The sequence below is a fragment of the Daphnia magna genome, linkage group LG10 (genome assembly GCF_020631705.1).
Source record: "Daphnia magna isolate NIES linkage group LG10, ASM2063170v1.1, whole genome shotgun sequence".
Lineage (NCBI taxonomy): Eukaryota > Metazoa > Arthropoda > Branchiopoda > Diplostraca > Daphniidae > Daphnia > Daphnia magna.
The window spans coordinates 5,875,550-5,900,757 of record NC_059191.1 but is presented as its reverse complement, the minus strand read 5'-3'; the positions used below and the strand labels follow the sequence as shown (position 1 = coordinate 5,900,757).

Below are 25,208 nucleotides of genomic sequence, written 5' to 3'. Positions count from 1 at the left end.
TACAAAATATGTTATATTCGATCGATATCAACTTTCATTACGGTTGCATGGCAAACAGCTGGTACCCTTGTTACCGTTTAAAGGCGAGCGCCCAAAGCTAATGAAAAATTCTAGTATAGCCTAGTTTGTCAGCGATTTCAAAATCCTTAAAAAAACAACGACTCGATTTACTAAGGGATGAAAAGAAAATGTTTCCACCATCGCGTAGCAAAACTATCCATAATAAATGAACGTACAAGTAAAAAGTGTACTCGACGGGGGTTGTAAATTCGAAAAAAATATTCGTACACCCCAATATTTTTAAGCAAAAAATACGAATATGTTGAAATTCTCATACGGGCTCCAGGAACTAAGTTAGTTAATTATTTTATGATCCTAACGGAAAAAGTTAAAATAGAAGAACCCTACCGTAAAACAAGATTTACGCAGAAAAATTTAGTTTTTTGACAAAATTTTTATAGGGACATATGCCTTACAACTGTAATACGATCAAAGCTTATGGCTTCCATCGTTTCACGCTGCAACTCTATTTCTAATACAGTTACAGTTCGAATACGATTAGACTATAGAGGCAATTCACATCGCGGTTTCGCGTGTCAATTGTTTCGATGTCCGCCATTTTCTCTGGTTGTTTATGTCATGTTTTGCGTTGTTTGTATTGGCTGAAAGTGTTATTTCCCAATACAAAGTGGATTTTGTGAATCAGTGTTTAATTTTTAAAAATTTTTTTTTGTGTCAGTTAATTGCTACGTATCTTGGTTAGTATGTGTAGCAATTTCTGTTTCCAGATCACATTTCTTGTATTTAAAAAAAAATCTTTTCTGTAGGGCTGTCATGGGTTTTCAATATTGTTGTGCCCCGGGTTGCAAAAACAAATAACATTAGAGTTTGTAATGCACATTTTGTTCTAGGTAAGTCTCGACAAATTTATTAATAGTGAATGTGTCTATCTAATTCTTCCTTTTGAAATCACACAGGAAAACCTTTTTAGTACACTGGAGAAACACACCCAGACTGGGCCCCATCCCTGAATCTTGACAAAGTGTATGTTAACGCTAAGTCAGCCATGGATAGAGAGTCAAGAAGAGTAATTTTAAATGTTCAAGAGGTAATACAAATTATGAAGTATAATTTATTCATACGTTATGACAACAAAAAGTTATATGTTATAGTAATGTTACAAATAAACAAATGAAGAGTAATAACCTTCGCTTTCATCAACAAATTTTTGTTTAAAAGACTGATTGCACAAAATGATCCAATTCCCCCATCGTGAATCTCTTGTAGGTCTCAAGGCCCTTGTAAGCCTTTAAATCTTCATGCGTGTATGGAGACTTGGAACATAGCAGGTAATTTACCAAATCAAGATTGGTTAACAGTGGCATTTTTCCTGCGATGCTAAGTCCATTGCACCAATACTCTTCGTGAATTGTATATTTGCAATCACAACCTACTATTAATAGTTTTGCTGCATACTTACGTTTATTTTCTGACAGCCCTACAGAAAAGATTTTTTTTTAAATACAAGAAATGTGATCTGGAAACAGAAATTGCTACACATACTAACTAAGATACGTAGCAATTAACTGACACAAAAAAAAATTTAAAAAAATTAAACACTGATTCACAAAATCCACTTTGTATTGGGAAATAACACTTTCAGCCAATACAAACAACGCAAAACATGACATAAACAACCAGAGAAAATGGCGGACATCGAAACAATTGACACGCGAAACCGCGATGTGAATTGCCTCTATTTTTTCGGGTCGGGTGGGTCGGTTTTTTGGGTAAACCAGGGCGCTCCACAATAATTTTTTATTGACGAACCGTCAATGACGGTTTAGGAGTCCAAAATTTTAATATTTGAAATTTTAATTCATTATTCTTTTTCTTCTTTTTTTTGTTTTTTTTTGTTTTATTTTTTTTTTTTTGAAACGACTAACACTTTCTGTTATCCCACTGTTACATTTTATCGAAAGTGGTAGCTAAATTTAATTAGGACATGGGGTAGAGAAACTAGGGTTCTGAAGTTCAAATCCCGGTGCTGATTTGCTTTTATTTTACAGTGAGTTAAAATTTTGGGCTTCATTTGCTGATGAAAATGTATATTTTAATTATTTAAGGGTTAATAGAGTTTTTTTTGTAAGAAAGCATGAAAAACATGTAAAAAAAGATCTAAAAAGTTTAACAAAATTTAGTAAATTTGGAAAATATGAAAGAATAAGAAAAAATATGAAGAATATGAGAAAATACGAAAAATATGAAAGAATATGAAAAAATACGAGAAAATATGAAAAAAAAAAAATCGTTACATCCACATAACGAGTCGACAACCTACCCGTACTCGATTTTCAATTTTTGTTCGCCCCCTCTTTTTCCAAGCTATTTGCACCAAATTTACGCACCACGGCCACGCCACATATTTGAAAGTAATCAGAGCCGCAAAGTTTGATTATCTTCAAATATGTTCCTGTTAACTCAGAGAAGACCTTCGAGTTCAAGGCCATATCAAATAAGTTTTCGCATACTTAAAGTAAAGGAAACTAATTAATTAAGTGGCGCCACTAGAACCAGGAAGATAAGGCTCCCGTGAGAATGAAACACGTCTGAAATTTACAAAAAATTGGGCGGGTTAATCTATAACTGAATAGATGTTTTGCCAGGAAGGCATCAGATGCTTTCCTTTTAATAAATAGAATGCAAAAAAAAAGCATTAGACAAAAAGAGATTTCAGAAGTTCACAAAGAAATTTTATCTTAAAAATCATAATATGCAAATTTGAGAAAAAACTAATTGATTTTCGATTTCGACAAATGGTTGTACCAAACTGGGTTGGTTGCACCAAATGGAGACGCCGTGCTCTAGCAATTTCTATTACGTTCATATCTGAAAATATTGTAAAATGGAAGATAAAATGCAAATCATATTCAGCGAAAAAAGACAGCAATGCATAGAAAAAGACGAAAAAAAATTGAAAACAATAGTACCGCAAGTAACCTCATGTATTGTATTTTTACTTCAGTGTGTTAAACATGCACATTTCTCTGCTTAAAAATTGAAAATTCTGTAACGGTTTGATTGCAACCATGGTTTGTGAAACTGGGGAATGAACTCTAACATTTCGGAGATGAGTATCACGGCCACTTTGGTGATTGCTGAGTATAGCTAATTGAAGCATGAATGTACGAATGTACCTAGAAAGCATTGACTCTATTATACATTTCTTATAAATACTAAACATATCCTTCATACTAACATATACATACTTGTCTTGGGCATCCTTTAGTGGGATTGCTATCCAACCATTTGGCTCATTTAGTTCTACTACTTCTACTTCTTGCAAATCACTGAAACCTGTTCCAGCCCTTATGGATATTCTGTTAGAAATTCCAATCCCAGTAGAAAGAGTACATATAATTATTTTAAATTTCAGACTTTTCCATACCGACTTGGAGTGTAACTCTCATCTGCCTTATAGTCTGCAAATATCCAGATGTTTTGAATGGTGGTTTTCTTTCTAAATTGAATGTTGACCAAATGTGGTAATTGACCATCAGATTGCCAGTATGTGTCAGTGCTGTCATCTCTTAGTTGATCAATTCCAAAGCCTAGTAAAAGAGATTTAATTAGCAATATTAAGGGATTGATCAGCATGATCCTCTAAGGATTTTTGTATTTGAAACATACCAGCTTTGCATGATGAAAGGGACCAAACAGCTTGATCACCAACTTCAAGAATACTTCCTTCTTTTTCTTCTTTTTGGGATTGAACTCTTCTACAAGTTCGTCAGAAACTGACGAAAACGCCATATGTAGTTTTTCCACCAAAAGCAAAACGGGTTCAACTAGTTGTAACGGCGGAGGTGTTCACAGGCATAAGATCTGTTAGGCAGAATAGATTTTTAAGACTATACTCCAATAAATCTTGAATTGCTGATAATATGCACCACGTACATTTTACTTTCATAAATCGTTTATCAACAGGTTTTTAGCATACATTAAACCATAAATTAAAAATTTTCTGATTCCTGGTAACCATGGTATAATAGGTTAGAAGGTACCTCCACTGGGCCCTTCCCGGTTGGGCCCGATTTCAGGACGTTGGGTGGCGCTAGTTGCCAGAGTAGGCCGACTTTACATGGGAGAGATAGGGAATATGATCGTATTTTCAATTCTGTTAAGTAGGAAATAAAATTTTTACAATAATTTATTTTTTTTATTTTTTGAAATATTTTTAGCCACATAGTTCACTTTTTAATATAAAAGATATGTTAAATACAATATTTTTAAAAAATTTATATGGGTTCGCTTTGCGGTTTTCCAGCAACAGCTGGTTTGCTAGAGTTCGCGGGGGGTATAAAAAGGATAAAGGGGAAAAAAATTCTGTCAACGAGCAGAAACCATGGCAACCAAGCAGAAGAACTATGTTGGCCGTCATTTTCTCAATTTACGTTTGTTTTTATTTTGTGAAAACCACATCGATGAAATATCGGTAATTTTAATCAAACAACTAGGTTTTAACACATTTTGAACAAGTTTTATTGCTTGAATCGTTTCTTAGTTACAACTTTAGATTAGTCAGTAAGAATGGCAGTACGGTAAAAGTAAAAAAGGAAAAGAGACTAAGAAATCACTTTTGCTTGTTTTCGCAGTGATTTTGACTTTGATTGTTGATTGAATTCCTTAACCCACTTTTTAGTTTCCAAATGATTTCTGATGATTAAATACTCTAAAACTAATTTACCGACAAGTTCCTTCCGATGTGTGTCGCAGCAAATGGTGGGATTGAATTTATTTTCCTTCACCAGCACACCCAGAGTTTCCATCGATCTCTCAAACCAGTCCAGGATGTTCAGTTTCCCTAAGTCAACCTATTTAATAGAGCAAAGTTAATTTTAGCTGTTGTATGAGAAGGTGTGTAAGAATTTATGATTTCATCAATAATAAACTTAGTATGCAATAGTTTTGAAATGTTTTTTCCTAAAAACAAAAAGTACCTCTGCCCGGTAAGCTTCTTCAACTATGATGAACAAGTCGAACATTTCTTTGGTGCAGTACTTCAGACCACCGCGATCCTTTCTGTTTGTCGCAATTGCTTCAGAAAAATCAGGGGGAAGCGATTCCAAAGATGTTTCGAGGGTATTTAGGCAATCTTCACATTTCAATAAATACTTCCTAGAGTGCAATAAGTACCCACATAGGTTATACACCATGTGTCTTTTTATTTTGCGTATCAACAAAATTTTTTTAAATTTAAAAACAGTCTTTCACTAGCAAAAACACTTTAAAAAAATTTGGCGCACTTTTTTTCTAATGACAGCCATTTGTCTGCTTGGTTGCCATGGTTTCTGCTCGTTGACAGAATTTTTTTCCCTTTATCCTTTTTAAACCCCCCGCGAACTCTAGCAAACCATCTGTTGCTGGAAAACCGCAAAGCGAACACATATAAATTTTTTTAAAATATTGTATTTAACATATATTTATATTAAAAAATGAACTATGTGGCTAAAAATATTTCAAAAAATAAAAAAAATAAATTATTGTAAAAATTTTATTTCCTACTTAACAGAATTGAAAATACGTTCATATTCCCTATCTCTCCCATGTAAAGTCGGCCTACTCTGGCAACTAGCGCCACCCAACGTCCTGAAATCGGGGCCACATCGGGATAGGAGACTCCTCTCAGAGTGGAGGTACCTTCTAACCTATTATACCATGCTGGTAACTTTCTACTTCTTTAGCCTTGTTTTTTAAAACTATTTTGCCTTCATGCGACGTTGCCACGTTTAAGTGAATTTCTGTTGCGCGTAGGGCAACTAGGGCTCGGGTAGGGCTGTGGCCCGGGTCATGAAAACCCGGGTTAGATCCCGGGTCAAGGAAAAAAAACCCGATAAAAGGCAACCCTTTAAGGAATTTTTTTTTTTCGGGACGGGCTTCGGGACGGTTCAATGGGTTCTCGGGCTAACCCGAGATGTGGCGCCATCTAGTAGTAAGACAAAGAAGCTATTAACTCTTACGCTAAGTTACGAGTCAACAAAGCAGAATAGCTTAAAAACATAGCAATCTACAGTAAAGCCTCGCTTACACTAGAGGTTCTTCTTAAGCTTTTAGTTCCTTAATCTTTTAAGTTCTTAAGAAGTTAAGCTAAGTTTTTAATTTTTCAACTTACACTGTCAAGTGACTTTTTTTTTAAAGAAGGCGGAGTTAGTTTTCATGCAAACGCAAATAAATATAAGCAGACGAAGTGCTATTTTTGTGTTGATGTTGAGCGTCATCAAAATGGATAACTAAGATTTTTACGTGTACCAGTGGAAACGAAATGTGTTGTTGGATTCACAGCTCTTTTATTTGCGGTAACTCTACTTAAAAAGAAATATCTTATTCGTATAAGATATCCGAAATAAAACTACAAATATAAGAACCTTTGTGGTGGCACCAGTGCAAAAAAATTTACGAAGAAGTACGCACTAGCCGAATATTCCTATTGGCTAGAGCTTAAACTTTCCTAAAAGTTTAGCAACTTAAAAGCTCAAATATCAAACCAGTTTGATATTTAAGATATTAAGCTTTTGAGTTATTAAGCTGTTAAACTTTCAAAAATTATTAGTGTAAGCCAGAAACTTAAAAGCTTAAGACCTTAACTTCTTAAAATTAAAAGCTTAAAAGCTTAAAAACCTCTAGTGTAAGCGAGGCTTTACGGTCAGGAACCGGGGTATCTCTCTGCGTACTTGGGAACTTAGGTCCTCCCACCAAGTCACCAACCCACAGGCGCCTCGGGATGTTTGTTTCAATATAGTGCTGCGACGGTGACCAATTTTCAAAACAATTTTTCCATTTTCCACAATTTCTTCACAAGTTTTACAAAATTCTATGCCAACAAAATCACATATAGTTTCGAACTGCTGGAGACTATGCTAAAATGCTATGCTTTCCTACTTCAAGTTCTAGCTCATTGTAAAAAGATGAAAAGATATTGTGGATAGTGAAAAAAATCGTTTTGAAAATTGGCCACCATTCGCAGAAAACTGTACCTAAATCCTGTCAATCAGGCGATGCTGCTGGCAAAAAAAAGTTTTCCAAATATAAACGTTGTAATGGTTGAGTCTGATGACGAGACTGAAAAGAAGAGAAGAAAAGTGCATTTGACCCGATAATTACGCGGGACATGACCCGACCCGGGTTGTTTTTTCTGACCCACGGGTCAAGCGGGACGGGACATTTTTTTGGATCGTCGACCCGGTTCAAAACCCTTTAACGAAAAAAACCCGTTAATTTTAACCCTTTAAGAAAAAACCCGTCCCATTTGGTCCGGGCCACAGCCCTAGGCTCGGGCAGAGTACAGAGTAATAGCAGAGTAATAGAATACTGGTGTAGCCACGGCCATGTTAACTCCCCCTCTCGGATTTTTTCCCAAAAGTTGTTGCCAATTTCGCGTATCGAATGTGAGAAAATGAGGCAAGATATCGATTTAAGTGTCCCATAACCGTAACTGCCACCTATGAATTGAGTTTTAAGGGTTGTTATTGTTATAACAACCCATATGTTTATACATACATTTTTTCACACTAATTAATTAAGCCACTTTTTGTTTACCTTCTGAAGTACAGACGACGAAAATGAGCGAAAACATAGCGAAAACGTAATACATCACAAGTTCACAACACAGCCGCTGTGGCGCTTTCGTTATGGGATAGAAAGACTTTCAGGCCAAAAAGGCAATGGGAGGGCCCGCCATAAGCGTGGCTACAACAGTATTCTATTACTCTGGTAATAGGCTACACCAGTATTCTATTACTCTGGTAATAGAATACTGGTGTAGCCACGCTTATGGCGGGCCCTCCCATTGCCTTTTTGGCCTGAAAGTCTTTCTGTCCCATAACGAAAGCGCCGCAGCGGCTGTGTTGTGAACTTGTGATGTATTACGTTTTCGCTATGTTTTCGCTCATTTTCGTCGTCTGTACTTCAGAAAGTAAACAAAAAGTGGCTTAATTAATTAGTGTGAAAAAAAGTATGTATAAACATATGGGTTTTTATAACAATAACAACCCTTAAAACTCAATTCATAGGTGGCGTTACGGTTATGGGACACTTAAATCGATATCTTGCCTCATTTTCTCACAATCGATACGCGAAATTGGCAACAACTTTTGGGAAAAAATCCGAGAGGGGGAGTTAACATTGCCGTGGCTACACCAGTATTCTATTACTCTGCTCGGGCGCTCGGCCCCGGTTCTCGAAAACCTGGGTTACCCGCGGATCGTAACCAAAAATAGTCGCCCATGGGCGATCCGGGTAGCCTATTTGCCAAAGTGGGTAGGCTGGGCGGATTTGATGGGCAAACCAGGTATACCCACCACCATCTTGGAAAATCGTTCTACCCACTTGCCCCGATTTTTACTCTGAAACCGAAAGAACAAAATTTTTTTTTACATTGCTTCAGGGCAACGGGTTGACCTCAAATATTTCCCGCACCGCCCCGGTTGAAAAAGTGGTACCTCAATTCAACCCCGAATGCACTTTATCGGTGCGGGGCGGTTAACTCGATTAGAACTAATTGGGGCCGATCACTAAGTTTCATTATTAATTGTCAAAATTTCTTTGTTTCCAAAAGGGGAGAACTTAACCGTGTTCAAATTTTTCTATCTAAATAAATCTATTTGCCGGATGGTTTATTTTTAAATTTATTACAAAAAATGAATAAAATGTATGTAAGTCGTGAGTTTGTTTGCACAGGCTTTCCGTTTAGCTTACGGGAACCAAGCCATTGGAAATTAACTTGCAAAAAATAAATATTATTCGGCATTTCATAATATTCAAAGCAAGTATACTTATGATAGGATTTTAATTTCAAATAATAAAAAACTACTTTAAACTTAATAAATCATGCTGAAGTTTAAAATTCAAAAAAATTTAGCATAAATTGTTTAATTTCAATTTATACACTTCTGGTTTAACCTAAGTTCGACATCATCTTGACTTCTTAAAAATCCTGTATGTGATTTGTTATCGAAAAAGCTCAAGTGTTTTACAACCATTTGATTGGATAGTTCGAAAATTCTAGATTGGCACAGTGGAATAATATTCGACTTTGGTGCGAGAGACCCGAGTTCGAATCCTGATAAAGCCTAATGTTTTTTCAAAATTAGAGGTCCAATACATGTCATATTTATAGCCAAATGAAAGCCCGTTCGGACATCCTTAGAATGTCCGACGGCACTGTTGAGGTCGGTCAAAACCAAAAAAAAAAAACATCCATAGGACATCCAAATCGGATATCGGGCTGTCCGGAGGATATAAAAAAGATGTACAGTGCCGGTCCAGTTATAGAACCGGCATGTGCGCGGTTCTATAACTGAATGGTTCTATAACCAAGCACCCGATCATAGTACCACCTATCGTCGGTTCTTTCATCCCTAAAACTTTGACGGTCTTAGAATGTAAGGGCACATAGCAGAGTGGTAATGCTGTTCGCTATGGATCTAGAGTCCCGTGTTCGAACCGCTGCTATGACTAACTTAGAAAGATTTTTAACATATGTGTAATATAGTCTATGGCTATGAATGGTGAGATACTAGTGTATCTACATTAGTGGGGGACCATCCACAGAGGAAGTGGTTTGATGATCTAGAAGAACTGTTGTCATAACAAAAGGAAAAAGAAATTAGAGTTGGTAGAAGGACTGGAATGGAACAAGGTGCTAGAAGATAAGAATGAATAGTGGAAGCTATTGTATTCTATTGTATTTGGTATGAATAACTTTACCGCCTATTATTATTGTATTTGGTATGAATAAATTTACCGCCTATTATTATTAGTTGGGTCATTGAATCAATGTACAACATTGCCTAAAAAGATAAAACCCATTACAGTAATATTTTTTTGCATGTTTTAAAAGGCAAAACCCATTCATTCCCGCCATAGAAAATCTATATAGTTCATAATACGGCCGACGGTGGCGCTGAAACACGGCAAAGAAAAATCGGTTCGATAACCGAGCCGGTTCCTTAGCTAGGCGGTTCTATAACTGGACCGGCACTGTACTCAACATCCGACACCGACATCTGTCGGACATCCGACGGACTGCATTGTGTTATGTGGGTATGCTGAATCAGAACTTTGTAGAATTTAGAATTCTTGCCTGTTATGATTCAACTTCCAAGCGTTCCACCATCCTCATACATAAACCAATATAATCAATGTATCATTCTGGAACGTTCCAATTTTGGAAAATGAAATCAAGCCCGGTCCAGAATGATAATTTTTTATTATGATAATTGAATAGTTAAAAGTTGATTTCAGAATAGACCACAGTTATAAATGTTTTTTAGGTTTGGATTCAACATCTTATTACACCGTTCCTGTATTTCCAGAATGTATAGTCTATGTGTATTTATAAATTTATTTCAACAATAATAGGCACGAATAGACCCTGAGCGGATGCTGAGTTGCAAGTTCTCGTGGACAAGAGACTGACGAAAACCAACCAATCAAAAAAGGGGAAATCTCTTTCTAGGAAAAAAGGATAAAATAAAACAGTAAATCTAGATATTTACATATTTACATTTTATATATATTAACTGATCCACAAAATATTTTCTATACTTCCAGGATGATTTGATGCAGGGAAGTAACTATTCTCCCACTTCCCTGGATGATGTAATATATATTTTAATAATTACACTATAAATTATTATGATACATCCGAAAAGTTCTCTATTTCTTTCCAGGGTAATTTCTGTGGTTTTGTGTCCCTGGATGGCGAGAACGTTTTCGACGACAGCGTTTTCGACGACGACGACGAAAGTGTAAGCATCATTATTCATATAGTTGATATGTTTAAATACGTAGTGCATTACTAAATATAAAATTAAATAGGGATAAATTGGTGATCGACGACCCAGTATCGAAGGAGTCTGATCGAAATAGAATAGCGATTCTCGAAAAGGTTGTAAATATGGTATCAAAGTTTTTCTTTACATACACACATAGTAATCATAAATAATTTCTTTAGGTACTTGACGAATTGAAAAGAGAAAATGCCGCTCTTAAACAACAACTTAAAGAAAAGGATCATACTGAAAACGAGAGGGAGGAGGCTGAATATCCGGAAAGTGCCAACGAAGAGAGTGACACAGATGATGAAAATGCAACTGAAGCTGAAAAAAGCGATGAAGATGAAGAAAGAGATGAAGATGGAGTAGTAGAAAAAGTTACGAAATTGGAAGAACTGAAAAGAAGGATTTCTATTATGAAAACCAAGAAACAAGGGTACTATTCAAACAAGGTAAGAAAATATGTATACATTATATATAGAGTATTATTTATATTGTTTATATCTTTCATACATTGCTTGCCTGATGTATACATTATACAGTAGGTGCCAAAAGTATCCGAACACTTCGCGTTTTCGGACCATTTTAGCATGGGTTCAAATGACGGAGCGCGCTTAGCGCGATTGAGAAAAAGAGGGTTAAAAAATCCACCTAAGTCAATGAAAATAATTGGCTATGTGTCTTTTTCTGATTTTTTCCCGTCAGAAAAATAGTTACACATGCGGCAACTAGGAGCGCGTTGTTTTTCTACTTGAAAATCATGCAAATTTAGGTAGCCTTTGTCTCTAAATGCGCGAAATCTCACAAAGAATGGCGCATACTCGCGCCCCTAGTTGCCGCATGCATAACTATTTTTCTGACAGGAAAAAATCAGAAAATGACCCATAGCCTGCCACGGAAAAATTAATTACCAAAAATGGATTAAAGTTTAAGCAGAACAAGTGGCCGGAAGGAGTAGATTACGTATTTGTACACATAAAAAACTTAGTTAGCTTTTGATAGTCTTATATTTGGTGTATTTTAAAAAATAATTAAGAAGACACGTAGTGTCATAAGGAAGCAGGGCGGAAAAACTCGCGTTCGGATACTTGTGCACTGATATGCCGGCCAGCGGCTACAAGTCATAAAAATTAAAAAAAAAATTGTTTAGATATCTTTATCTATTATTAGACCACAAAATTATTTTCATTGACTTAGGTGGATTTTTTAACCCTTTTTTTCTCAATCGCGCTAAGCGCGCTCCGTCATTTGAACCCATGCTAAAATGGTCATAAAACGCGAAGTGTTCGGATACTTTTGGCACCTACTGTATATATATACATTATATATATATAATGTATATACCTATATATTATATATTTTATATATGTACATTGATGTAAAAATATTTATGCTTTATTGCCATTAATTCATTGAAAAAATTAGATTGTACAACAAACTTTTTATTTCTAGGATGCGTTTCCCATAAAAAAAGTCTGATTAAGAGGATAAAGGCGCAGTACCCTCAAGATCCAGCGGGCTTTGCTCTCAAGTTGGTTGGAGAATTGTATTCTCGGGAGTTTTTGGAGCTCCATAAAAAAACCAATACGAATGCGAAGATTGGGTTCGATTTGAAAATCCCAATTAGGGTAAAGGAGCTATCCTACATTCGAAGTAAGTTATTTATTCTATTGGAAATAAAACATAATAATTATGAGTGCTTTTTAGATACCATAACTGAGATGTATGTGGCTCTAGATTCGAAGACGAAATCAGCGGCCGAGATGAAAATCAGCCAAAAATTCAACATTAAATCGAAGGACATCGTTGCTTGGCTGAAAAAATTCAACGAATTGCAAAAAATAGATCGTGAAGTCGATAAAACCAATTGATTTTTTATTACGAATGTTTTGTCGTTTATGTTTGATCAAGAAATATACTTTAAAATTATGTCAATGTGTTTTTGTATTATTTACTTTGCTTTCATACAAACTTCATTTGGACTAATTTAATAATATAATACACTTAAACTGTTATTGGAACAGTTATTATTTTAAAAAAATATAATAAATAAATTATGTACAGTATCCTGCACAAAAAGGTGAACACCAATTTATTTTTAAAAAGCCATCTGTGGGTAGAAAATATTAATAGTTTACCTTTTTAAGGCGAGGTAAGGTGGTTTTGGCGCAAAATCATCATAAGGGGGGTTGGGTACTGTCAGTCCAGACACTTTTTTTTTTGCCCTAGGTATTAAATGTCTGGAAAAAAGTGTAGACTGTATCATCGGTAAACTCGACGAAAAAATAGTTATACATGCGGCAACTAGGGGCGCGTTGTTTTTCTACTTGAAAATCATGCAAATTTAGGTAGCCTTTGTCTCTAAATGCGCGAAATCTCACAAAGAATGGCGCATACCCGCGCCCCTAGTTGTCGCATGTATAACTATTTTTTCTGACAGGAAAAAATCAGAAAATGACACATAGCCTGCAACGGAAAAATTAATTACCAAAAATGGTTTAAAGTTTAAGCATAACAAGTGGCTGGAAGGAGTAGATTACGTACTTGTACACATAAAAAGCCTAGTTAGCCTTTAATAGTGTTATATTTGGTGTATTTAAAAAAATAGTTAAGAAGACACGTAGTGCCATAAGGAAGCACGGCGAAAAAACTCGCGTTCGGATACTTGTGCACTGATAGGCCGGCCAGCGGCTACAAGTCATAAAAATTAAAAAAAAAATATTTAGATACCTTTATCTATTATTAGGTCACAAAATTATTTTCATTGACTTAGGTGGATTTTTTAACCCTCTTTTTCTCAATCGCGCTAAGCGCGCTCCGTCATTTGAACCCATGCTAAAATGGTCCGAAAAAGCGAAATGTTCGGATACTTTTGGCACCTACTAATTTGTCTATTCTATATTTATATTTTTACGGATAACGTTAAGTTATTAATACATATTATGCGTATCATATAGGATATATAGGAAGTAAATATATAGGGATATATATAATATATAGGACGTAATATATAGGAATAATACGTATTATATATTTTATAGTAATAATACGTAGTAACACGTAAACTGTTTACGGATTAAATGTGAAGTATGTGTTGGCTAGATGGTGAAGTATTGAATCGTTAAAAGACCGAAAAAGAATCGATTCTTTGGAAGGCCCTATCCTTTAGCATTGGCGTATTTATCGCCTGCACGTTAAGACGCCGTCTCAGAGACCTTGTTGTCATTATTAGGTTTGAGATCGAAGCTTTAAAAATGGATCTCTTGCCATTTTTTGACAATATTTTGATCGACGGGCCCGGCGATCAAAACATTTTGTTTCCAGCTCGCTCCACCAAGTGGGACCTGCAGCTGGCTGCACCTTTATTTCCCAACCTCCTTTTCCGTTTTTCGTTTTTTTTAGTTGCAATTTACCTCTAAAATACTTGACATAAATTCACACCGTAAACAGGGAAAGGTGGGCGTTCAAATGTGAAAATGGTGGTTGATGTAACATTTACTTCACGTGACTGACCGTGAGTAAACTTGATGACCTTTACGGAAAGTGGAAGAAGAAATGGAAGAACTGCTGGAGTAGAGTGGTAGAATGGTGGGTGGTAGGTCGTAGGTGAAGGAGGGAAAGAGAATGCCAAAATAAATAAAATTTTTTGAATTTCCACTCCCCGGACGATCCGTGTTCAAATCCAGGTAGATCCACATCTAGAACACGGAATATTTTAAATTTTTAGGTAAAATTTCCCCTACGCCCCAGGGGAGAAAGGGGAAAATTGGCGTGGGGTACGAGGGTATTTCCTCGCCTGACGCGTGGGGAAGCTACGGTAAATGAATATTTTCAAAGTGGATTTACTACCTCAATACATCATTTCACCCCCATAAACTAGGTATGGTTAAATTCGTCTAATTAAGACGAATCTTTCTATGCTAATTATAAGTTTCTATCGAAAAGTTAGGGATACTAGTATACTGCCAATATTTTTTTTGTCCTGGAAAGAATGCGCGTTTTGAAAAAAAGGCGAAAAAGAGGCGTGTTTCATGGGCGGTGAGTGGAAAGCGTCAATCGTCGTGATCAATGCGATTGTTAACATTTGCCGCAATGAAATTTCCCAAATTATCGTTGAACGCAAAAGATCAATTTGTTTATAAAGTGTTTCAATCGATCTTTTCCCATTTTTTTTATTAAAAAATTTGGGACTTAATTTTTGAGTGGTAAGTTTGGGACTTAATTTTTGGAGCAAGTTGTGAGTCTATTTTAAAATGTAATAAATTATAGTTTTAAAAATCATTCTTAATGGTTAATAAATGGTTGTGTTCATTATTAGTTTTGAGATCGAAGCTTTAGAAATCGATCGCTTCCCATTTTTTTTCAAAACATTTTATTTTCAGCTCGCTCCACCAAATGGGACCTGCAACTAGCGTTGCAAATTTAGTTTTTTTTTAACTCAATAAAACAAAATTAAATAATTGGGTTTTTTAAAAAACGGAATAAAACTAAATCAATATTGGATTTTTTCTGAAAAATTGATAATTAACTAGATAATATTTGGTTATTTATTGGGTTTTATTGGGTATTTAAACTAAATAATAATTGAATAATAAACTCGAAAAATTTTTTTCACTTCTTTGTCTGTTATTTATGAAAAAAAAACATTTTAGCAACAGTTCTTAGTTATTAATTCTCAATATTTTGAGTATTTTAAGTTAATCCAATAGTACAATTGAAAAAAAAACCAAAAAAAAATAATCCAAACTTGAAAACAGTAAAATGATTGGTAGTGATAACTGAAAAGTTGATTCGACTTACAAGTCCTTAAATAGTTCCCTGTAGTTATATTTGGCGCAAGCCTCAGATTCGAGTAATTTTGGGCCTATGTTTCCTCGATTTCCATCGGTACTCAGCCCAGCCCCAGAAAAAAGCCGTTCAGTTGAGGCCGATGTGGCCGGAATGGCTAAAAAGTCGAATGCAGTTTTGCTTAAGTATGGAAATCGCAATGAATTTTGAACCCAGAAGTGTGATGGATCTTCCTGGTTCAGAGTCAGATCAGTTGCATTCAAATTGTTATCCAAATACGAAAAGTATTCTTCCAGTTCTTTTTCGATTTCTTTTTTGAGTAACTGCTGTTGAGATTTGGAAGAAGAATCAGTCATAACAATGCGTCTTTTTTTACAAAGTGCCTGTTGAGCAGTCATTTTCTGTTCTTCCTTTTTATTTGAAGTATGCAATCCATCAGAAACAGAAGTTTTGCCTTCTGTGGATGTAACTGTAGATGTAGACGAACTGAGGGTCTCTCTGATTGAAGTTATAGATGTAGATGGCGACAACAAATGCATCTTCAAACGTTGTTTACCATTTACTAAAATTATCGAGTTTTCAATCGAGTTTCTCATAAAAAAAGAATATACTCGATAAAAATAATCAGGTTAAAAAAAAAACGAAATTAAATAAAACTAAAAAAAACTAAATAAACCAAATAAAACCAAATAACAAGATAAAACCAGATATCGGCAAAACTAGATTTGCAACGCTACCTGCAACTGGCTGTAGTACCCGGCCCCGAGCCCAATGGGTGGGTTTTGTGGCTACCCGGTTTGGTGTTTTCGGGTCAAAAGTTGGATCCGGGTGGGTAACGGTCCAACCTATTCTCAGTTAGCGACGCTAACCACTGCTGCCGCGGCAACACGTACTAACTAGGTAATACGTGTATCACGGTATTTAGCCTATTTCTCCCTATGCTCATACACTGTGTACGGAATACCACCTTCGTTTGTTTTATTTTGCGCTCAGAATTCTTTCCTTCCGTCGTCTGCCATATTCAGAATTTTGACGGTATAAATGTCAAATTTTTTTTTGTGGATTAAATTGTTTTAATGGAAGAAGAAAGAAGAGAAATCTACAATGCTAGAAGAAGGGAAAAATATCGTAAAAGTGGAAAACGTAAAAGATACGTTTTCAAAGCGACAATTTCCGACAATTCTAGTGAAATAAAAAAAAAAGGGATTAAAAAAAAATGCCACCAAGAAAAATTAAAAATAATATTAAGGACAAAGGAAGCTTGAATGGTAATATAATTTTTTTATTTGAATTATACAAGCTGTTACAATTGTATCTCCCGCCAATATCCCCATCCCTAATTATGTGTTGGTCTCTGCCAGATGGCGGGTCAATTAGCCAGACGCCTTTGTCTACCTGTTGTAAGAGGCAGTAGAGGGTAAACCGTCTGAGCGACAGGACCATAGGAGGGCGCTTTGCTTAACGCTGGCTTCCCCTCGCGGATTATTTTCCATTCCTTATTTGCGTGTTCCATTTTTTTTTGCGTAACTGTGCGAATCCCAAGTGCAGGGACGAAATATAACTATTTCGTTGAATTATTTAATTGCCTCTTTTCTAGAGTAAATCCCAGAGTACTCGTTACGAACGTAACAATTGGTGTCAGAAGAGGGATTACAAGGCCTTAGAACGACTTTTAAAAAGTCGCCTTACTGAACGCCACTGCCTTAAAGTATTTATTTATTTTTTTTTCTCTCTCTTCTCTGAGGTTTTGTCTTGTCAATTTGTAAAGTGGTGTGTGAATCTCCGTAAGTTTTCATTTTTTTTTTGGTTTATATTTTGTGTGTTTTGTGTGTAAGTGACATTTTAGGGGCGCCGCCATATTGGATCCAGTCGCGTGTTCGAGGCAGGCGTGACTGTGGGCGTGGCCATATTGGATCTGTGTTACGCGACAGACTCTCCCGCAAAGTAGTTTCCCGTGGGATCGTGGTTTTTCGCTTTGAAGCCAAAGGGGAAATATTTTTTTTTTGTTGTTTTGTTAATTTTTCGGCGTTTAATTTTTTGTTTCTTTTTTTTGAAGCGCCAACAATTTAAGCGAGTTCAGTTGGTGTACCTAAGCTTTTGTCGGGTATTTAATTTGGTTTTTGTGTGTTCGTCTCCTGCCTTATTTGCTTTTGCTGGTTCCGTCGTTTATGTATGTTTATTCTGTTTTTTGCAAGTGGGTTTTTTTTTTCTCTTTTTCTTTCTCGTGGTTGACCGACTGATTAGTCACGTCTGTTTTGGGTCTTTTTCCTTTTGGTTGCTTTTGCTGGCGTCGGGACCTGCATGTCGGATACGGATTCCGAAATTAAAGAACCTTTTTTTGGTTTTGAACACCACTATCACTTACGGAACCGTAGCCAACAAACCGATCCAGAACCGGTTAGACCCCGTTTAGTTCGCCCTGAACCTCGCTATCCACCTAACGACGCTGCTAAACAACGTCTGGAATTTGACATTTCTCCTTCGGAAGCGTCGACCAAAACTGAAATGGCGGACAATGCAGCTCTCATCGCTGCGTTACAAGGGTATACCACGGCAGTAGCAACGGACGCAGCAGCGAGGCAGAACCAGATGGCGCAGCTATTTCAAGTTATCGGGGGCCAACAGCAAAACCAAGCCGCTATGCAAGCCATTGTTGCTGCACCACCCAATGCACCTGTTATTCGGCCCTCCACAGTGGCGGTGAACTCTCTACCACATTTTTCAGGTAGTGCAGACGAGGACGCACAGGGGTTTGTTGACCAAGTAAACAGGGTAGCAGGGTTAAAAGGGTGGACGGCCGAGAACTGTCTTTTGGTTGCCGTAACACGTCTTTTAGGTACGGCGTCTCAATGGCACGCGCAAACCGGGCAGAACTATGGTACGTGGCCACTTTGGTCGACAGCCCTTGTCACAAACTTTTCCCACACCTTGTCGTTTTTGGAGTGGAGCTTAATGGTGGAAGCAAGAGTGCAGAAACCAGGGGAATCTTGTTTGGAGTACGTTTTGGACAAGCGTAGATTATGTCTGCGCTTTCCTGTACCTTTGCCAGAGGCAGACATCATTAAGGCGTTGCTTAGGGGGTTAGCTAATCCAATTTACATCGCGGCGCTTACGGCTCAGCTACCTGTCAATTTTACTGACTTCGTAACTCGTCTACGGGAATTGGAACAGCTTGGCTTATCGAGTGTTCAAATGGGTATTCCTGCCCCGCCTGTAACATACACTGCACCCTTTAATGGCACGGCATGTCCTGCGCCACCTGTTGTCGCCCCACCTGCCCCAAATTTCGCGGCTCTTTTTCAAAATCTTGGTGACAGATTGGTCAATCAGATTTCAACGTCGATGTCGCGGCTGGCGGTTAACCTGATAGCCGGTGGTTCACACGCTGGAGGCCCGATGCCCCAGAGAGGCCCACCACAGAGACTTTGTTATGTCTGCAATAGGAATGGACACATTGCCCGGGACTGCCCAGCAAAAAACGATGCGTCTGCCCGCCAACGGCAATGGCGCCCTTAAGAGGCTTTGTTTTTTTTTAAAACCGACCTGCCTTACCCCTTATCAAAGTCTGGATCGAAAAAGTAGGCGAAGTTATAGCCCTCGTCGACTCTGGTGCAAGTGTTAGCGCAGTCCGGCTGAGTGTCGTGCGCAAGTTTTTAAATCCAAGCCGCAAGGTGAACAAAGCTAAACTCAGGGGCGTCGACAACAAACCGGTGCGCGTCGAGGGATCTTTGCCACTCAACGTTAAATGGGGGGGTAAACTTGTAAAAATTAATCATGTAACTGTCTTGAGGACTGCACCATTTGCCTTAATTTTGGGGGTTGATTGGATCGTTAAAAGTAATACAAGTATAGTGGTTAAGAGGGGGAGGATTGAACTAGTTGGGGAAGGGAGTAAAATTTTAAATGGGGAAGGGAGTAAAATTCTGAATGGGGAAGGGAGTAAAATTTTAAATGGGGAAGGGAGTAAAATTCTGAATGGGGAAGGGAGTAAAATTTTCAAAGGGGAAGGGAGTAAAATCGTGGAAATTAAGGAAGGTGAAATCTTAGGGGAACGGGGGGGGAAGAAGGTACGATTTGCGAAGGACGTTTTTATAATTAATGAAGGAACGGAAGAAGAAAAGGTTTGCGTGTGTGACGAAGAGCAAAAACGGGAAGCGGTTGACTTAGTTGTGGGGGGAGTAGAAGGAAATGAAGAATTTATCATCGGGAATGATATTTGCGAGTATCTCGCCAAACAGTCACCGTCAAAGCGCCGTGGGTGGATGCCTGTTAAGGTGGACGGACCCCAAACCATCCCGCCTAATTCACTCATGTTTGTGAATGGGAGATTGCCAAGTGGTATTTCGGGGAGGGGATTTGTTAAATTTAATTCCTGTTCGAAACCGGGGAAAGAATGGGTAATACCGTCGAGCATTGTAGATATTAGGGAAGGAATTGTAAAAATTGCTATTGTAAATTACGCCTCGATGGAGTTGAAGTTGAAGCGGCGCCATTTTTTTGTGTTGTTGAAGCAGACGAAGACGTGGAATTGTCTGGCGTGTCAGAAAGTGGCGGAATTCCAGAAGTTGGCGCAACCTTGATCTCAGAAGATCATTTCTCTAAGTTAGCTCCACAAATCAGAATGGGGGAGAAACTCAGTCCTTTGGAGCGCGCGAGAATAGTCGAGTTGCTTGAGCGTCGACAAAAGTGTTTTCCGGCGTCAAAAAGAGCCATCGGACACACGACAGACGTCGTGCACCACATCGACACGGGGGATGCTCGCCCCATCAAATCTGTGCCATACCGGGTGTCTGCTTTTGAACGCCAAATTATTGCCGACAAGGTCGAAGAAATGTTGGAAGACGGGATTATTGAAGAGTCTTATAGTCCGTGGAGTTCGCCCGTGGTGTTGGTGAGGAAGGCGAAATCGGGAGAATATCGATTTTGTGTCGATTTCCGTCGCTTGAATGCAGTGACAAAACGTGACGTATATCCATTGCCTCGGATCGACGACGTTTTCGATCGATTAGCAGGCGCCCAGTTTTTTTCATGTCTTGATTTGGCCAGCGGGTATTGGCAGGTGCCAGTAGCGGTAGAAGATCGAGAGAAAACCGCCTTCGTCACCCCGGACGGCCTTTATCAATTTTCTCATTTACCGTTCGGTTTGAACTGTGCCCCAGCAACATTCCAGCGTTTAATGGACAAGGTTTTGGCTGGCCTGAAATGGCATATGTGTCTTGTCTATCTGGACGACGTTCTTGTTTTTGGGAAGACGTTTGAGGAGCACTTGGCACGTCTAGAGCTGGTTCTAACAGCCCTAGAACAAGCAAATTTGACTCTGAACGTCAATAAATGTGTTTTTGGCTCAACCATGGTGTCTCATTTAGGACACGTAGTTGATGCGGAAGGTATTCGCCCAGAGAGTGAAAAAGTTCGAGCCCTAACGACAATGCCGGTAACTAATCTGAAGTCCTTACGCGGGTTTTTAGGTCTCGCTTCATATTATCGGCGTTTCATACCAGACTTTGCAGCCCTTGCGCACCCCTTACACTTACTTTTGAAGAAGAATGCTGGATGGAGATGGACCGAGCGTCAAGAAGGCGCAAAGAACAGGATCGTCGAATGCTTGACCTCAGCTCCTGTTCTGGCTCATTTCGATGACGTTCGGGAAGTCACCATCCAGACAGACGCAAGTCAAATCGGGCTCGGGGCAGTATTGTCACAAGATGCTGGTGAGGGACATCGGCCCGTCTCTTTTATTAGCCGGAAGCTGAGTGATGCAGAAACGCGCTATCACGCAAACGAGCTGGAGTGTTTGGCAGTTGTCTGGGCATTAAAGAAATTCCGCACTTACATTTATGGTCGACATTTCATTGTGAAAACGGATAGTTCTTCTGTAAAATGGATGATGGGAAAAAAGGAGTTGAAGGGCAAATTTTCCAGGTGGGTGCTTGATCTCCAAGAATTTGATTTTACCATTGAGCATGTCAAAGGCGTAGACAACCAAGTAGCAGATGCCCTGTCTCGGAATCCGGCGGAGACGATTGTCGAAACCAACGATTCTCAGACAGAGGAAACATGCTGTATTGCCGTAAATATGCCTGAAACTGGCTTAGCATCCCATGAGATCGCCCTCTTGCAACAACAAGACGGCCAACTCCAACCAATTTTCGTTTCCTTGAGTTCCCCAATTCAAAACAATATGTCTAAACGGTTTGTTATTCGGGGTAAAGTCTTGTATAAAAAAAATAGTCATTCGGGTAGAAAATTTCTTTTAGTTGTTCCCTCCATCCTACGTCGCAAAGTCCTTGAATCTTGTCATGATTTTCCCTCATCCGGGCACCAGGGAGTAGAGAAAACTTTATTTAGAATTAAAAGTAGATTTTGGTGGCCACGGCTGGGTAGGAGTGTAAAAGTGTTCGTCCAATCTTGTCTTTTCTGTCAAAAACACAAACATGCTATTGGTCACGTGATTGGTAAGCTCCTCCCCATCGAGCCACCGTCATCCCCATTCCATCTCATCGGTGTCGACCATTTAGGTCCATTTAAGAGTACATCTGCAGGATATCGCCACATCATCGTCGCGATCGACTATTTGACTAAGTGGATCGAGGTACAGCCTGTTCCAGATACGTCGTCCAAATTTGCCACTGTTTTTTTGGAGCAAAATATCCTCTTCCGGCATGGAACACCTCGGCGCCTAATTTCGGATCAGGGCACGGCTTTCACCTCGAAGTTGTTTTCTGACTGGACAAGCAGGTGGAATATCGACCACGTTTTTGCGACCGCAGAGCATCCGGAGACCAATGGGCTGGTTGAACGGGTAAACAGGACGTTGACACTTGCTTTCTGTGCTTTCGTTAATACGACCCATGATGATTGGGATTTGCATCTGTCCGCGGCAGCATTTGCCATTAATACTGCTAGACAGGCCACTACGGAAATAACTCCTTTTGAACTAGTGCATGGTCGTCTCCCAGTCCTGTCTATTGAAAACATGTTTCCCTGGCCGTATAAAGAGAAGGAGTCGCACTCGCAATTTTTGTCGCGTATTGCGGATTTGAGGATGGCAGCGCGGGTGCGGATTCTTAGGAAGCAACGAAAAACAAAAGAACGCGTCGATAGACGAAGAAAAGTGAACACCGAGCTCTTACTGGGCGATCTTGTCCTCGTTCGCCGGAAGCTCCATAAGAAGAATCTTACAAAGAAATTGTTGCCTAAATTCATCGGACCGTTCCAAGTGGTGAAAAAGGTGTGTCCAACAACATATTTGGTAGAAGATCTGCCCGCGCGCCGGAAGAAAAATTCACATCGGAGGTTTAACGCTCATGTCTGCCAGATTCGTCGGTTTCATGGTCGGTCGGATCTTGAGTGGGATGAGTCGGAAGATATAACGGTAGAAGAATCTTCGTCATCATCGTCCTCATCAAGTGACGTAAGCTCATCAGAATCGGAGAATGAGCCACCGGAAGCCCCACCAATAATTACGCCATTACCTGTTACGAGGATTGGGCGACAGACAAGACGGCCGGCGTGGATGAGGCAATATCACACATGACCGTACACGCACTTCTTTCGCTATGTTTATATACATTTACGAGTGGTATGTGTCCTTTTTTTTTTTTTTTTTTTTTTTTTTTCCCTTTTTTGGGGGGGGAGGAGGAACTGGTAATTTTAGAGCCGTGAGCGGAGGGAGGGTATAGTATTCTGGAGGGTTGGTAAAAGTGGAAATTCGAAGTTCTTTGTTTTGCTTTTCTTTTGTTTAAATCAGTTGTGCTCGTCTTGTTCCCTTTTGTGTTTTGTTTTGTTTGTTCTCGTTTTTTTGTTTTTTTTTATGGCGAACTTCGAGTCAGGAAGGGCCGAATGTTACAATTGTATCTCCCGCCAATATCCCCATCCCTAATTATGTGTTGGTCTCTGCCAGATGGCGGGTCAATTAGCCAGACGCCTTTGTCTACCTGTTGTAAGAGGCATTGAGGGTAAACCGTCTGGGCGACAGGACCATAGGAGGGCGCTTTGCTTAACGCTGGCTTCCCCTCGCGGATTATTTTCCATTCCTTATTTGCGTGTTCCCTTTTTTTTTGCGTAACTGTGCGAATCCCAAGTGCAGGGACGAAATATAACTATTTCGTTGAATTATTTAATTGCCTCTTTTATCTCAGTTTATCCATTATCCCCATATCCACATTTGAATCACCCATGTTTACATATTTTCTTGACACTAGAAACGCAAAAAATACTAAACAGCATCCCTAACCTTTTACTTGAATTAATTTTCATGGATAAACTAGGGATGATTCATTATTTATAAAGACTGGAGAAGACGCAGAATGTCTTAAAGTGTAGTATTCTAGAACATATCCTGAATTGGAAAAGTATTACTACCTAGCCTTTTACTTGAATTAATTTTCATGGATAAACTAGGGATGATTAATTATTTATAAAGACTGGAGAAGACGCTGAATGTCTTGAAGTGTAGTATTCTAGAACATTTCCTGAATTGGAAAAGTATTACTAGGGTAAATAAATCAAAAACCACCTTTTTTCCTATCTCCCCCTGCAATCGAAACCCACCTGGATTTTTTTAAATTTTGCAACGCAGCATCCGAAACTGGTCTATGGCACTACGTGTCTTCTTTATTATTTTTTAAAATATACCAAATTTAATTCTATCAAAGACTAACTAGACTTTTTATGTGTAAAAGTACGTAACCCATATAGCACATTTCTGCCGTCGGATGTCCGAATCATGGCCGAACATCCGTTAGATATCTATGTACTCAATGGGTAGTTCCAGGGATGTCCGTCGGCTAGTCACCTTGGAAGTGCAATGGATGTGCGAAAATTATATTCTACGGACCTCCTTCCAACAGCCAAGAAGATTTTCAATTGTTTCATTTAAGGATCGGCCTCGAGCCAATCGGGGCGCTTTTTTGAAAATCGGGTTTCTCATTTCGGGCCATCGAGGCGTGGCTCAGGGTGGAAAATTCTTCTCCCCGAATTCAATTGGGGTTTGCAATCAATTGGATTGCAATCAATCGATTCATCAATGCAAAAAACATTATCGATTGACTGTTTCACCCGATCTATCCGATAACAACCCCGATATTAACTCGTTCTACCCGCTTGCCCCGATTTTTTACTCTGAAACCGAAAGAACGGCATTTTTTTTTTATTGCTTCGAGGTAACCTCAAATTTTTCCCCGCACCGCTCCGGTTGAAAAAGTGGCAACTCAATTCAACCCCAAATGCACTTTATCGGGGCGGGGCGGTTAACTCGATTAGAACTAATTGGGGCCGATCACTAAGTTTCATTATTAATTGTCAAAATTTCTTTGTTTCCAAAAGGGGAGAACTTAACCGTGTTCAAATTTTTCTATCTAAATAAATCTATTTGCCGGATGGTTTATTTTTAAATTTATTACCAAAAATGAATAAAATGTATGTAAGTCGTGAGTTTGTTTGCACAGGCTTTCCGTTTAGCTTACGGGAACCAAGCCATTGGAAATTAACTTGCAGAAAATAAATATTATTCGGCATTTCATAATATTCAAAGCAAGCATACTTATGATAGGATTTTAATTTCAAATAATAAAAAACTACTTT

At 38.5% G+C, this 25,208-nt stretch overlaps 2 protein-coding genes and 3 long non-coding RNA genes across 5 annotated transcripts; 1 reads left to right on the top strand and 4 right to left on the bottom strand.

The window, feature by feature from the left end:
• Positions 1–1,114: 1,114 nt before the first annotated feature.
• On the bottom strand, positions 1,115–1,622 carry LOC116922389. The gene is made up of 2 exons (XR_004393995.2): positions 1,564–1,622; positions 1,115–1,498 (listed from the first exon to the last, which is right to left on the bottom strand). It is a non-coding gene; the product is annotated as an uncharacterized LOC116922389 (long non-coding RNA).
• Positions 1,623–2,987: 1,365 nt separating this feature from the next.
• On the bottom strand, positions 2,988–3,929 carry LOC123476798 (anaphase-promoting complex subunit 10-like). Its single transcript, XM_045179511.1, is given in 5 exon segments — positions 2,988–3,197; positions 3,270–3,380; positions 3,449–3,611; positions 3,691–3,765; positions 3,768–3,929. Coding segments are annotated over 5 exon segments (576 nt in total). The 5' UTR covers positions 3,814–3,929; the 3' UTR covers positions 2,988–3,016.
• A 595-nt stretch (positions 3,930–4,524) lies between these two features.
• Positions 4,525–5,578, bottom strand: LOC123476799. The gene is made up of 2 exons (XR_006651660.1): positions 5,001–5,578; positions 4,525–4,874 (listed from the first exon to the last, which is right to left on the bottom strand). It is a non-coding gene; the product is annotated as an uncharacterized LOC123476799 (long non-coding RNA).
• Positions 5,579–12,305: 6,727 nt separating this feature from the next.
• Positions 12,306–12,770, top strand: LOC116931830. The gene is made up of 2 exons (XR_006651661.1): positions 12,306–12,488; positions 12,543–12,770. It is a non-coding gene; the product is annotated as an uncharacterized LOC116931830 (long non-coding RNA).
• A 2,861-nt stretch (positions 12,771–15,631) lies between these two features.
• LOC123477126 lies at positions 15,632–16,162 on the bottom strand. The gene has a single exon (XM_045180544.1). The coding sequence runs from the start codon at positions 16,160–16,162 to the stop codon at positions 15,632–15,634; it is 531 nt and encodes a 176-aa protein (XP_045036479.1).
• Positions 16,163–25,208: the final 9,046 nt, after the last annotated feature.

Excerpts from the sequence above, each read along its gene's own strand:
- LOC123477126 (XM_045180544.1), bottom strand. The coding sequence starts at position 16,162 with ATGCATTTGTTGTCGCCATCTACATCTATAACTTCAATCAGAGAGACC.